Source organism: Heptranchias perlo, chromosome 6 (genome assembly GCF_035084215.1).
Source record: "Heptranchias perlo isolate sHepPer1 chromosome 6, sHepPer1.hap1, whole genome shotgun sequence".
NCBI classification, from domain to species: Eukaryota; Metazoa; Chordata; class Chondrichthyes; order Hexanchiformes; family Hexanchidae; genus Heptranchias; species Heptranchias perlo.
The window spans coordinates 6,621,472-6,637,055 of record NC_090330.1 but is presented as its reverse complement, the minus strand read 5'-3'; the positions used below and the strand labels follow the sequence as shown (position 1 = coordinate 6,637,055).

The window sequence follows — 15,584 nt, the reverse complement described above, 5'->3', positions numbered from 1 at the left end:
TTTCTATTCTTCCTACCAAAGTGAATAACCTCACATTTCCCCACATTACACTCCATCTGCCATCTTGCCCACTTAGTTAAACAGTTTGTATCCCTTTGCAGACTCTTTGTATCCTCCTCACAGCTTACTTTGCTTTGGATCGACAGTAAATTTGAATACATTACACTCGGTCCCTACATCTAAGTCATTAATGTAGATTATAAATAGCTGAGGCCCAAGCACTGCTCCTTGTGGCACCCCACTAGTTACAGCCTGCCAACCTGATAATGACCCGTTTATCCCTACTGTCTGTTTTCTGTCCGTTAACCAATCCTGTATCCGTGCTAATATATTACCCCCAACCCCATGAGCCCTTTTCTTGCATACCAACCTTTTATGTGGCACCTTATCGAATGCCTTTTGAAAATCCAAATGTACTACATCCAACTGGTTCTTCTTTATCTACCCTGCTAGTTACATCCTCAAAAAATTCTAATAAATTTGTCAAACACAATTTCCCTTTCATAAAACCATTTTGACTCTGCCTAATCATATTATGGTTTTCTAAGTGCCGTGTTACCACTTCCTTAATAATAGATTCCTGCATTTTCCTGATGACTTATGTCAGGCTAACTGGCCTGTAGTTCCCTGTTTTCTCTCTCCCTCCTTTCTTGAGCAGCAGTGTTACATTCGCTACCTTCCAATCTGTTGGAAACGTTCTAGAATCTAGGGAATTTTGGAAGATCACAACCAATGCATCCACTATCTCTGCAGCCACCTCTTTTAGAACCTTAGGATATAGGCCATGAGGTCCAGGGGATTTGTCGGCTTTTAGTCCCATTAGTTTCTCTAGTACTTTTTCTCTACTGATATTAATTACTTTAAGTTTCTCACTCTCACTAGACCCCTGGTCCCACAATTTCTGGTATACTTTTTATGTCTTCTACTGTGAAGACAGATACAAAATCTTTGTTTAACCTCTCTGCCATTTCCTGATTTCCCCATTATAATTTCTCCTGTCTCAGCCTTTAAGGGACCAACGTTTACTTTTGCTACTCTCTTCCTTTTTACATTCTTGTAGAAGCTTACAATCTGTTTTAATATTTCTTGCTAGTTTACTCTCAGATTTATTTTCTCCATGACGCGGTGCATTGGTGGCACCAGCGTGCCAGCCCACCCCATAATTTGGATAACCACACTTGGGTGTACACCTTTACAGCAGGGCGCACTTCATTTAACCTTGATTTTTTTTTGTGTGTTCTTGCTCTACAGAAACGCAGACCGTCCATTTCTGCTCTTCATGTCCTTCATACCCGTCCACACGGCACTATATGCATCTCAGGAATTTTTAGGAAAAAGCAAGCATGGCTTGTACGGTGACAGTGTGGAGGAGATGGACTGGAGTGTAGGTATGTGACTGGTGCTATTATGTTACAGCTGTAGTTTGCAGCTTTTTCGCTGAGAAATCTTTTGGCTCCTGTCTGCTTTATACGAAGTTCATGGTAAACTTTAGCCTTGGTAGGTGACTAAGAGAGGACCTTAAGAGATATATAAAATATTAAATGGTAAATATGGAGCAACCGTTGATATTTTATCACAATACAAAAGAAGGACGCCAATCCGATGAAAGAAACTAAGGGTTTTGCCTCCTTTACTCCACCCAGAAGACCATGCCAAGTGTCGATCACTTCTTTAGATGAAGACGACCTTACTGACATTTGTCCCAAATTGATCGTTGAGTTTTAGCCCATGCCCCCCCTCCCCCCACCCATTTCTACTCTTCTTTGCTCATCTTGAAGTTGCCTTATCTATATATTTATTCCCTTTTTCAACACCAACTCTTGAGGCTAAAATACTGCCCTGAATTTCCATGGCATTCTCCTGATTGCCTGCTGCACCTTCAGCAGACGATCGGTGGTAACCCTTGGAGAAAAGCCCTGCATGGCTGTTTGTGCCATTCGACCAGGGAGTTGTGCTGATGTCCTGCTGGAGAATCCCAGTGTAAATTCCAGGCATTTTAAGTTTGGTGGAACCATTCCAATGAGCAAAGAACATGTTGTCTGCATGCTGTGGTTGGGTTTCATGCCTCATGTATTACTCCATCTGGGCAGAAAAGCTAGGCAACTCATTTGAAGAACAAGGGCATCATCCCCCTACAGCTTGCTTGCATGTTCATTACTGATGTTCAACCATAGCTTTAAAGTGAAGGCTGTGGATGGTAGGTCAATTGGAGCTCTCAAGACTGAGATTGATAGAGTTCTGTTGGGTAGGGTATCGAGGGACATGAAGCTACGGCGAGTTAATGGAGCTGAGCTACAGATCAGACGTGATCTGATTGAATGGCAGTCCAGGCTCGAGAGGCTGAATGGCCTATTCCTGTTTCTATGAGAAAAGCTGCCTTGATGGCTAGTGGCTGAATGCATCATGAGGTGTAGTACTATCCTCTACAGTACAGATAGGTCCCAGGCTTACGCTCAGTGAGTTAATCTCAGCAGGGGTGATACCACTGGCCTCAGCATTCCCAGGACAGGGAGGAGAAAGTTAAATTATGCCATTGTTCCTGCTTTTGATCACTAACCAGTGACCCCACTGGACAAAGGTGCATGTGCGGACATTGCGTGAAGATGGGACTGAACTTGGCGGTGATACTGCGCACGGTTGAATAGTCTGACAATTGCGATTTTGATCAAACAAATGAAGACCGGGCACTAGGATGAGGTACTAGATGGCTGATCCCCAGGAAAAGCCGGCGCTTTCAGAAGAGGAAGGGGGCAAGACAGGCAGCCGAAGCACTTTGCTCACCGCTAACCCACTGCACTTCTGCTACGTTAGCCTAATGCCCAGCTAAAATACAGTCTGGGGCAAGTCAAAATTAGGGAAAGGTTTATGTATGTAGCTTCAACAGCCTTTCAGCCGCTACGTATGTTAATATGGTTACTGCATGACTGGACTTGGGAACGAGACGGATGTTGAGGGGATACACACTGTGAGCACTAGAGTGGAATTGAGCTCGATGGAAATGAAAATAGAGCGGTTTCTATAACAGGGCCGATCCACGATGCGCGTTTTACGCTTGGGCGGCAAATTGAATATCTATGCCATTGTCTCTGTGCCCGCTTTGCTTGCTTCTGATACGTTTTGAAGAAAGGGATAAGGAAAGAAAAAAAAGAACTTGCGTTTATATAGCGCTTTTCACAATCTCAGAAAATGATGAGAGAGGTGGGCATGGAGTTGGGTGGGATAAGGAATTCCAGAGGAAAGAGGTTGGAGATTAGAGAGATCATCATTAGAATGATTATAACCATTTAGAAGTGGGGAGGATAATGCAGTCTTATCATCTCTCTCAACTTCTTAAAGTGCTTCACATTCAGTGGGGGGAATTTTAACTCCTCCTCCCCCACCCACCAGAAACCAGGGGTGGGGCAGTTAAAATGGAGCAGGAGAAATACCCATTTCCGTTCCCATTCAGCTGCAATTTTAAAATGCCTGATTTTTCAGGCGGGAGTCTCGTACATCTGTGCAAATCGGGGTCCTATCACGTCACTTAAGGGGAAGCTAGATAAACACATGAGGGAGAAAGGAATAGAGGATATGAAGATAGGGTTAGATGAAGTAGGGAGGCTCGTGCGGAGCATGAACACCGGCATGGACCTGTTGGGCCGAATGGCCTGTTTCTGTGCCGTACATTCTATTTAATTAGGACCCCAAAGTTATCCCTACCCAGAAGGAAACAGGGTGCCTGCAACTGCTGCACTGACAGCTGAAACCTGGTCAGCTGACCGAAGAGTCCTTTCCAGATAAGTTTTAAAACTCTCCTTTGTGGGGCCAAGAGGAGCAGGAAAGTGTAGGCCTCCCCTTCCCGGACTCTTTCCCCTCGCTTGGTCACACAACCACCTGACTCGGGAGCTGCGAGTGCTAGCAATTAAGCCAAGCTAACCCTCAAAAGGGGTTTCTTAAATGTCCTATGCCCTATATTCAATATGGTGAAGAGGGGACGATGTTACCGTAGCAACTGCGGCTCCCATGTGTTACTGTAAAGTCCCTAAATTGCTACGTGCCCAAGTGATGTCTGCCAGGCTCTTGTGTTTTGAAGAGAAAGGAGATGCAAGTCTGTGATAGTCGCGGCTTCAGGACTGTTACTTTTAATCAAAGCATTTTAGAAACCCCTAAAGCTGCAAGGAAAAGTAATAAGAGCTGTTTACTGAACAATTGGCTCAAAGCATCCACTTTGCACAAGCAAGGCCTTAAAATCAATTTTTCTAACAATCACAGACAGCAGTAAAACACCTCTAGAACCACCAGTTGTTTATTTATTTCCGTACCAATCAAATCAAAGATTACAGCAAAAAAAACTTGTTCTTTTTTTTAAAAAAAATAACCTTTGCTAAATGGTTACTTTTCAAATGACTGTTACGTGAAAGGTTAAAAACACTGGAAGAAATTACAAATATTGTAATAAGCTGGAGGTATTACCAGCTCCAGTGTATAAATAATTATTAGTCTGTTAACAAATGTCAACATGGAGTGAATGCACCCAGACCTTTGGTCTCCCAATGTAATTACTGCATTGCAAGCAAAACTTAAGGACCAGAAAGAATTATTCACAAGTTGAGAGTTAGTATGACTTGGCTATGGAATTTAAACACTCAGCAGCTATGCATGATAGCCATTCGTTTCTCGAATCGGGGAAAGGGGGTGGTGGTTCATTTTGGTCATCCCCAAAGTTGCCCCTTTGACCACAGTTGAACGTGATATATCAAATCCTTAAAATCTGTTCCCACACCACCGATGCACGAAACTTAGGAAGTATTGAGAGGGAGATGCATAAGAAGCACGTTACAGGAAGACAGTTGTAATGGTCAGGACATGAGTGTTTAAGATAATTGGCAAAAGAACGAGGGGAATTTTTTTTTTTACACACTGCGAGTTGTTATGACCTGGAATGCACTGCCTGAAAGGGTGAAGGAACCAGATTCAGTAGTAACTTTCAAAATTGAATTGGACATATACTTGAAAAGGAAAAAAATTGCAGGTCTCTGGGGAAAGAGCAGGGGAGTGGGACTAATTGGATAGCTCATTCAAAGAGCATGGTCACGATGGACCGAATGGCCTCCTTCTGCACTGTAAGATTCTGTGGTTCTACGTGGCCAAGATTGGAACTACCGGAAGGTAATGGAATGAGTCCCATCTGGGAAAATACTGTATGGAGAGCCAAAGGTGATGATGAGTGTCTGTGTGTGTGTATATGTGTAAAAGATCTAAAAAAAAAACTGTTCCATCAGATGAGGTTTTGTGCTTGAGAAGAATTTGATGAGTTATTTGGCTGAAATTCAACTCCTGGCATCTTTTTATGAAACGATCCACTTGAAAATTGAATAACTTTGACAAAATTGTGCTCGGTATTTTTTTTAAAGTGTAAACGTTATGCTTTTTTATTCAGCGCTCTGTCACATTGCCGGAGCTTCAGTTGGTTGGCATTAATAATTTAAATGTAGATTTTCTTCAACTGTGCTGAGTAAGTTCTGAAGGGAAATAAAGGCTGAAATATTGATGCAATCAAAAGGAGACTGTTGCCCCAGCCACACAGCTGTTTTGATCACATCTTCTATTGTTGATGCTCTCGTTTGTCAGCGAGTCTCTTACAGGAGGCTCTGTCATGTGATTGTTGAGAGTGCGTGGGTAGAGTAAATCTTGTTGAAGGAATGCTCAAATTAAGACATTGTGATGGCCTTATTATCCTTGAATGTTACAGTTAGACTTCCGAGCTGGAGGATCCATATTCTGCTGCCAGGCATCTTAGGTTTGCAAGTCAACTGTATTTGCATAACATCCAGCAGTGCTCCTGGTTGCAACTTTGTGTGACGAGAGGAGTCCTATCACCATCCAGTACCGTTTTTTATGCAGGCACAACTCATGTGAGTTGTAGTGCTACCCGCAATGGCCTCGTCAAGGGCATATTCCAGATACTCCACTTGACTGAGAGGTGTATCTCTGGTGACCTAATACCCGGCATTGTGTTGCTATTCCTAAATCATCCTTTAGTTCCAATGGAGCTTAACGCAAGCTCAAGGAACAGCACCTAATCTTTCGATTAGACACTTTACAACCTTCTGGACACAACATTGATTTCAATAACTTCGGATCATAACCACTGCTCCACTTTTTTGGGAGACAGCGGGAACTGGTCATGGTTCTGCTGTTGCCATTCACAGCTCCTCTAGACCCATCTTTTGTTTCTTAACTTGTCCCATTGCACCCTCCTTGCCTTGCACCATCATCCCTTTTGTCATTTAATCACTCCTGCCCTCCACCCTATCACAGACCTTCCCTTTTGTTCTTTCCTCCTCTCCCCTTCCTCCCTCCCTCCCTCCCTTTTCCTGGCTTAAAAACTGTTAACTCCTTAACTTCTTCCAGTTCTAACGACCTGAAACTCTGTTTCTTTCTCCACAGATGCTGCCCGACTTGCTGAGTATTTCCAGCATTTTCTGTTTTTATATCTTAACGTGGTGCAAACTATTGAGCGATCACCTGTTTCTGCCTGAAATACGTGGATCACTTAACACACTGTAAGCCGCAGCTTTGTAATTGGCTATAATGGAAATGGTTAGCGTTTTTAAACGATTTTAAAAGTGTGCAGTTTTTAAAGTGGTGGTGACTGTACTGTAGTGCTTCTGTACCCTGATGATATTGTGTGGTTGGTAGACTCACTTGGGGCCCAGTATGCTCTACTTCCCAGTTTGAACAATGTGTTAAGCGGTGAGATGTGGTGGTGGGTGCACTCGAGTATTGTGGCTTTGCATGTTCTAGACGGAATCTCAAAGGTATTAATTTCCAGTAACCTCAGGGTTAAGATTAGAACTGATCATGTGGAAATGAATTCTAGGGACAGAAGAGATCTGCATCACTCTACTTCTCCCATTCCCCACAAACCTTTAGTTCACCACATTTCCTTCTCTCTCTTTCCATTTCTCTCTCTCTCTCTCTCCCTCTCTATTTCTTGTGATCTCTCTTTCTCTCCCTTTCCATTTCTCTCCCTCTCTTCTTTTTTTCCTCTCTCTCTCTCTTTTCCCCCCCCCCATTAATTTATTGTTGTGCCGCTGCCAGTACTATGCAGGATAGTCCCCTTCCAGGATAGAATGTGCTCGTAACATGGTCGTTTTAAAAAAATTTTTTATTCGTTCATGGGATGTGGGCGTCGCTGGCAAGGCCAGCATTTATTGTCCATCCCTAATTGCCCTTGAGAAGGTGGTGGTGAGCCGCCTTCTTGAACCGCTGCAGTCCGTCTGGTGAAGATTCTCCCACAGTGCTGTTAGGAAGGGAGTTCCAGGATTTTGACCCAGCGACGATGAAGGAACGGCGATATGTTTCCAAGTCGGGATGGTGTGTGACTTGGAGGGGAACGTGCAGATGGTGTTGTTCCCATATGCCTGCTGCTCTTGTCCTTCTAGGTGGTAGAGGTCGCGGGTTTGGGAGGTGCTGTCGAAGAAGCCTTGGCGGGTTGCTGCAGTGCATCCTGTGGATGGTACACACTGCAGCCACGGTGCACCGGTGGTGAAGAGAGTGAATGTTTAGGGTGGTGGATGGGGTGCCAATCAAGCGGGCTGCTTTGTCCTGGATGGTGTCGAGCTTCTTGAGTGTTGTTGGAGCTGCACTCATTCAGGCAAGTGGAGATTATTCCTGTGACTTGTGCCTTGTAGATGGTGGAAAGGCTTTGGGGAGTCACTCTTGTAGCCACAGTATTTATGTGGCTGGTCCAGTTAAGTTTCTGGTCAATGATGACTCCCAGGATGTTGATGGTGGGGGATTCGGCGATGTAATGCCATTGCATGTCAAGGGGAGGTGGTTAGGAATTATTATAGGAATCTACGGTAACTATATGTACTGTTATGTGTCAGCTGATAACCACCTGTACTGCACAGAGTGCCTTTGTGTTCTCTAATGATCAAGCAAAATCGATATAAAATCTTTTAACAAAAGAAAAATAGGCAAGGTGAATAAGAACCGAGTTTACAGCAAACAGTTTTTACAAACCACAATTTTGAACTTTCTAAATGCAAGGTGTTGTTGTCTACAGAAATGATTAGCTGCAGTGGGTAGCTAATTAAATTGAAAGCAGCAAACCATATGGTACAAACTCAGTAGTGATTCATTAGATTACGGGGCAAACTTTTCTGAATTGCTAATATAGCAATGGACTTTGAACGCAAGTCATAGTATCATAGTAGGTGCAGGGCAGGGGCAGGCCATTCGGCCCATCGTGCCTGTGCTGGCTCTTTGATAGAGCTATCCAATTAGTCCCATTGCCCTGTAAATGTTTTCCCTTCAAGCATTTATCTACTTCCCTTTTGAAAGTTACTGTTGAATCTGCTTCCTTACTGAAGTCCTTACTGAATCTGGGCTGCTTTATTAAGTCTTTGTGGGTTGATAATGGTTTCTATCAGAGGTATTATCAAATGTTTTTCTCCCCTCCCCTTCTGACTTGCACTAGGCCATCGTTCAGCAAATGGTGGTAGCATTCAGTGACCATTCTCCATGCATGATCCTACGGTGTTGCCAGGCTATTTGATTGTGGAGGGCATCACAACCTAGCCTGATCTGCACCCCCCCCACCCTCCCCACAACCTAATCTGTCTGTGCGTGCGCACACATTCCAGCAGAAAGCTGTACCCGTGACTGACCTTATTTTCCAACACCCCTCATCCTCTTCCTAGCCGTGGGGATGCTCAACCCTGTTTTACAGCTCCACTCGACTCCAGTTGAGATCAGCTAACTCAGCACAACCATGAATCGAGCATGGGACGCTCCTAGTCTGTATACCTCAGTGACACAGCACGCCATAGAGAGTGAATTGGAAGACTAGTTATGAACGAATGATTTACGGTATGCATCAATGGACAGTACTTCAACTTAGATACGATCCTCAGAGACTTGAGAAAGAAAAACGCGCTATTATAGCCTCTTATCAGATCAGTAAGAAACCTCCTGAAGCACTTTGAATATGACAAATTACTTTGAAATGCAGGTTATTATATAAGTAAACAGAGCAGCCGAATTGTCAGTCAGAAGCCTGTCCTAAGAGATATCCAGGTCAGCTTGCAAGAAGTGTATGATTTTGCTATGGCCCGCCCAAAACGGATTTATTTTCTTCTTTTGAATGGCGCAAGTCCAATTTGCTACGTACTGTATGTTTAATATAAACTTTGGGTGTAATTTTAACCCAGCACACCCCAGTGGGAAACTGACTGGATTGGATCGGATCAGCCACCCATTTAACGCACCACCCAATTTTACTCTCCGTTGGTCATTAAAACATCCGGCTAATCCAATCCCATCAGTTTCACGGGGGTCTTTAACATCAACAACGGGAACCTGATTTAACATCTCGTCCAACAGATGGAACCTCCAACAATGCAGCACTCTCAGTAATGCAGTGAAGTGTCGGCCCAGATTGTACGCTCAAGTACTGGAGTGGGGCGTCAAAGAGACAACTTGCATTCATGTAACGTGTTTCATGGATCTCAGGATCTCCCAAATTGCTTCCCAGCCAATAATGACGTTTTGAAGTGTGGCCACTGTTGTTTTGTAGGCGAATGTGGCAGCTAATTTCCGCACAGCAAGGTCTTACACATGAGATGAATAGCTAATGTTTATTCCTGGCGTTGGTTGAGAGACAAATGTTGCTCAGGGCACCAGGAAAACTGGTTTCTTGAAATAGTGCCAAAGGATCTTTTACGTCCATCTGAGAGAACAGATGGAGCCTCGGTTTAACCTCTCATCCAAAAGACGGCACGTCCGACACTGCAGCACTCCCTCAGTACTGCACTGAAGTATAGGCCTAGATTCTGTGCTCAAGTCCTGGAGTGGGACTTGTACCCACATTCTTCTGACTCACTGGTGAAAGTACTACCACCAAGCCAGGCTGAACCCGGAACCTTATAATTTATCCACTAATGAGGCAACAGCGCTAAGAACTGTCTTTTTAAAACTTTCAGCCCCTTGAAATTCAAACAAGACAAACTATCAAATAAGAAATGTCTGTAAAAATAAAACAACAACTTGCAATTATATCGCGCCTTTAACGTTGAAAAGCGTCCCAAGGCGCTTCACAGGAGCTATTATCAAACAAAATTTGATGCCGAGTATAAGTAACCAAGTTGTCTGGACTTCTTGGGCGCAGTTGGCAGGGCTTGCAGGCCGCATATGGTGACGGGCCCTACTTTGGGCACTCCAGATAAACAAGCCTAGAAATTCGCAGGCCGACACGAACTGCGCACAGGGACGATCCTTGCGCCTGACAGGATAAGCCCGAGATGCACATGAGGAGTACAGTCACTGTTGCAATGTAGGACTGATGGCAGCCAACTTGCGCGCAGCAAGCTCCCACAAACAGCAAGGTGGCAATGACCAGGTAATCTCTTTTAGTGATGGTTGAGGGAGAAATATTGGCCAGGACATCGGAGGATCTCGCCTGCTCTTCTTCAAAATAACGCAGTGGGATCTTTTATGTCCACCCGAGAGGGCAGACGGGGCCTCAGTTGAACATCGCATCTGAATTGCGGCACCTCTAACAGTGCAACACTCCATCAGTACTGCACCTGAATATCGCCCTAGATTTTGTGCACAAGACTCTGGAGTGAGACTTGAACCCACAACCTTCTGACCCAGAGGCGAGAGTGCTACCACTGAAGTGGTGGATCATGTTGGCGGTCCAAAATTTAACAGGGACTCAAATAATTGTTTGACGAAATAAAAACAGTTCTGACGTAAAAAATTCTGATGAGAGGCCTTCAACTTGAAACTTCAACTCTGTTTCTTTCTCCACAGATGCTGCTTCACTTGCTGAGCTTCTCCAGCATTTTCTGTTTTTATTTCATATCTCCAGCATCTGCAGTATTTTGTGTTTTTGAATTGTTTGATGAAAGTGGTTAAGGGTATAAGAAAGAGTATAAGATGGGATTCGTTGAACTTCAGCGCCTGAGAGAGGGATGGCAGTGGCCATTCGATGTGCTGTACGTCCCCTAGGTTTTGAAAGGAGAAGGTCACTTTGGGTCTAAAGGGGGGGGATAAACAGAAAATACTGGGATTGGAAAACTCACTGGCGCAGAAGGGGATACTCTTCTGAGGTTGGAGAATAAAGTTTTGAATTTACTTTACCTGGGGTTTTCCTATTCGGTACCACTGCAGGAGTGTAGAGTAGGCCATTCAGCCCCTCGAGCCTGCTCCGCCATTCAATTAGATCATGGCTGATCTGCATCTCAGCTCCATTTACCTGAGCTCCATATCCCGTGATACCCTTACCTAACAAAAATTTATCAATCTCGGTCTTGAAAGCTCCAATTGCCCCAGCATCCACAGCCTTTTGGGGGGCGTGAATTTCAGATTTCTACTACCCCTTTGTGTGATAACGTGCTGCCTGATTTCACTCCTAAATGGACTGGCTCTAATTTTAAGATTATGTCCCCTCGTTCTTGATTTCCCCCACCGGAGGAGTTTCTCAGCATCTGCCCTATTCTATGCATTTATTTACTCTGCCGTGAGATGGCGGAGGGGGAGGGGGAAGTGGGGGAATGGGGGTGGAGTTCAAGGTTGAAGTGTCAGACCCTGCTCCAGCAGTCACTGATTGATCTCAGTTCAATGCACCTGCATTTTCAAATTTCAGGACAAATCTTGGCTTCATTGGAAAGGCTCAATCTAAGTAACCAGACTCTGGTTTACTTCACCTCCGACCAAGGTGCCCACCTTGAGGAGATTGCTGACAACGGGGAGGTCCACGGGGGATGGAATGGCATCTACAAGGGTAAGTAGGTGTCACATGAGCAAGTTAATCTGCATGTGTTTTTATCCATTGAGGGTTGCTGCAGATCGGACAACACGAAGAGTCAAAGAATATTTATTCTGGGCTACTGGCCCAGGAGCAAAACTGTGCTGCTGGCCCACATTCCTTCTCCAAATTTCTTCCCTTCTATCCGGGAGGTGCTGATGGGTGCCATCTGCTTCCATTACCTCATCCAAATGGACATTCTTTTGTGAGCCTGGATCGTGAGTGCTGGGAGGCTGTTCAACCTTGGAGGGCATCACAGCCACGCTGATCCTGTCCTCCCTTGACGTTCACAATATGTGTACTTTCCGCCAAGGTGGTTACTGGATGGTGATTGAGAGGATGAGCCTTGTTGATTTTTTTTCTCCCCCCCCCCCCCCCCCCTCCCTTATAACAACAACAACTTGCATTTATATAGTGCCTTTAACATAGTGAAACATCCCAAGGTGCTTCACAGGAGCGTTATGAAACCAAATTTGACACTAAGCCACAAAAGGTGATATTAGGACAGGTGACAAAAAGCTTGGTCAAAGCGGTAGGTTTTAAGGGGGGTCTTAAAGGAGGAGACAGAGGCGGAGAGGTTTAGGAAGGGAATTCCAGAGCTTAGGGCCTAGTCAGCTGAAAAAACAGCTGGCAGTGGTGCAGTGATTAAGATCAGGGATGCACAAGAGGCCAGAATTGGAGGAGCGCAGAGATCACCGGATGGTTGTAGGGCTGGAAGAGGTTACAGAGATGGGGAGGGGCGAGGCCATGGAGGGATTTGAAAACAAGAATGTGACCTGCCACCCTGGAGCATGAAGGCCAGTTGTAAGTGCCCTCATGCTACTCAAGCTGATTTTTTTTTTTTATTTTGGTCAGCCAGCATAGAAACTCGTCATCGTGCTTAAGAATCTCCAAACGACGTTACTGGGAAATCCACAAGTTGAGTTCTTGTTTGCCTGAAATATAGTTGCACACTCTCTGCCCGGAAGGAAATACCTCACTTAACCTAAATCCAGAAACCACAAGTGATGCTGGCGAGAGCTAGGGCTTGGGGACCCCCAAGTGTAGTGCAGGGATTTAACAGTCTGCCCTGTTAGGTGGACGTAAAAGAACCCATGACTCTATTCAAAATGCAGGGGAGTTCGCCTGGTGTCCTGGCCAATATTTATCTCCCAACCAACACCTAAAACAGATGATCTGGTCATTTATTCCATTGCTGTTTGTGAGACCTTGCTGTGCGCAATTTGGCTGCCACGTTTCCCTACATTACAACAGTGACTACATTTCAAAAGTATTTAATTGTCTGTAAAGTGCTTTGGGACGTCCTGAGGTTGTGAAAACCGCCATATAAAATGCAAGTTGTTTCTTTCTTTCAATATGCATACCTGCACACAATTCTCAGGTATCAGACAGAGAGCGACCAGCTTGCTTTGGTTTTCCATGAAGACCATGGCAGAAATACACGCACACAATGAATTGGGAGAGCGATTACACATGATGGGAAGGGGAGTCGAAGATGCAGAGGAGTAGGAAGAGTTTCCTGTTCCTTTTTTTTTTGTTCGATTGAGAAAGCTGAGCGAGGAGCCAATGGCCAATAGCCCAGGACACCATCAAGATGGAAAGAGTGAGAGAAAAGATGAGGTGAATCGAGAAGTCGCAGGTTACACCGAGCATGAGCTTTCAAAGCTTGCAGATAGGGCAGGGAAGAGAAGGCTAAGGGAGGTAAGAAGTGCCACAGTTTTGAGATTACCTAGAATTTACAGCACAGAAACAGGCCATTCAGCCCAACTGGTGTATGCTACGTAGAATGTACAGCATAGAAACAGGCCATTCAGGCCAACTGGTCTATTCCAGTGTTTATGCTCCACACGAGCTTCCTCCCTCCCTACTTCATCTAACCCTATCAGCATATCCTTCTATTCCTTTCTCCCTCATATCTTTATCCAGTTTCCCCTTAAATGCATCTATGCTAGTCGCCTCAACTACTCCTTGTGGTAGCGAGTTCCACATTCTAACCACTCTCTGGGTAAAGAAGTTTCTCCTGAATTCCCTATTGGATTTATTAATGACTATCTTATATTTATGACCCCTAGTTTTGGTCTCCCCCGCAAGTGGAAACCTCTTCTCCACGTCTACCCAATTGAACCCCTTCATAATTTTAAAGACCTCTATCAGGTCACCCCTCAACCTTCTCTTTTCTAGAGGAAAAAAAATCCCAGCCTGTTCAGTCTTTCCTGATAGGTATAACCTCTCAGTTCTGGTATCATCCTTGTAAATCATTTTTGCTCCTTCTGCAGTGCCTCGATATCCTTTTTGTAATATGGAGACTAGAACTGTGCACAATATTCTAAGTGTGGTCTAGCCAAGGTTCTATCCAAGTTTAACATAACTTCTCTGCTTTTCAATTCTATTCCTCTCAAAATGAATCTCAGTGCTTTGTTTGCATTTTTTATGGCCTTGTTAACCTGCGTTGTTACTTTTAATGATTTGTGAATCTACACCCCCAGATCCCTTTGTTCCTCCACCTCATTTAAACTCTTACTTTTGAAGCAGTTTGTGGCCTGCTTATTCCTCCTACCAAAACGCATCATCTCACCCTCATCTATATTGCAATACATTTGCCATTTACTCGCCCATTCTGCAGGTTCATTAATGATTTAACATCTTTGCCATCTAATCAGAAAGCGCGTCCAGCACCTGGGGGTGGAGGATGGGGATTGAAGCTGATGGTCACAGGATTAGCAATTGTAGCCCAAACACTTGGTTTCAAATGGGCACCGTCTGCCGCCATATCGTGTTAGCGTCTGAAACTTTTTATTTATTTATTAATTAACCAAGTTCTTCTGGGGCTAAACAAGAGCCATTCATGAAGGTGCTAATGCTTTTCTTCCTAATTAGTGTAACTTTGAACTATTTATTTAAATGAAGCATGTCAAATAGCCACTGTGCCTTTAGCGAGTACTCATTCTAAAAGAACAACTTCGTACATATTTTAAACGGTCATGTTTTATTCAAAACGCTTTAATCAGAGTAATTAATGATTACCTAACAAAACAGAGAAGCAGAATTTCTCTTTTTTTTAAACTAATTTAGGAGTGCATTACGGAGCAAATTTTTCTCGAACTCTCTTCATAATGAAATCCTGGTTAGTGCCTACTGGAGTCTCCATTAACACTGCAGTGCCTTTAATCTTGTGTTAATAGCCGGATTACTAAAATTTCATGATCCAACTGTATGCTAAAGAGACATTAATCCTCATTTTGAAGTCTCTCATTCCAAGAATGTCGTTAAGAATTTCAAAGGGGGCACCACAGAGACTCTACAAGCAGTGCGTCCCACCTACCTCTAATAACAGTGTACAACTTTATATACCGTACCCTACGATGGGCAACCTGGAGTGAATTAAACTCTGAAGTTTCCTCTCATTCTTCCCCAGCTCCAATAATGTTGTCCTACGCACTCATCCTCCTCACTGCTTCCTCATTGTACTGAAATCCTCTCTTGTTCTTCCTCAGCTCCAATAACGTTATCCCACACACTCTTCCTCCTTCCTGTACCCTCATTGCGTTGAATTCCTCTCTTGTTCCTTATTGGCTCCAATACTACTGCCTGACTCATTCTTCCTCCTCCCTGCATCATTGCACCATCTGGAAACTTGGAACTCCTTACCTCCCTCAGTCTGCCCTTCCTCCTTCAATCTTCAGGTTTTTAACATAACATCCTGATTCACCTACTTTTGTCTCTTCTTTTTAACCTTCGTGGTGAATCTGCACCGTGCCCCTTAACCCTTCAACCTTGGTTTCTC

The 15,584-nt window shown here is 44.2% G+C and overlaps 1 protein-coding gene across 4 annotated transcripts in view; it reads left to right on the top strand.

Moving 5' to 3' along the window:
* The window catches only part of LOC137322715 (steryl-sulfatase-like), a 57,904-nt gene that overhangs the window by 30,097 nt on the left and 12,223 nt on the right, over positions 1-15,584 (top strand). For all 4 annotated transcript variants that reach the window (XM_067985691.1, XM_067985690.1, XM_067985692.1 and 1 more), the window contains 2 exons: positions 1,252-1,388; positions 11,639-11,776. In XM_067985691.1, coding sequence (XP_067841792.1) covers positions 1,252-1,388; positions 11,639-11,776 — 275 coding nt within the window. The remainder of the gene's footprint in view (positions 1-1,251; positions 1,389-11,638; positions 11,777-15,584) is intronic.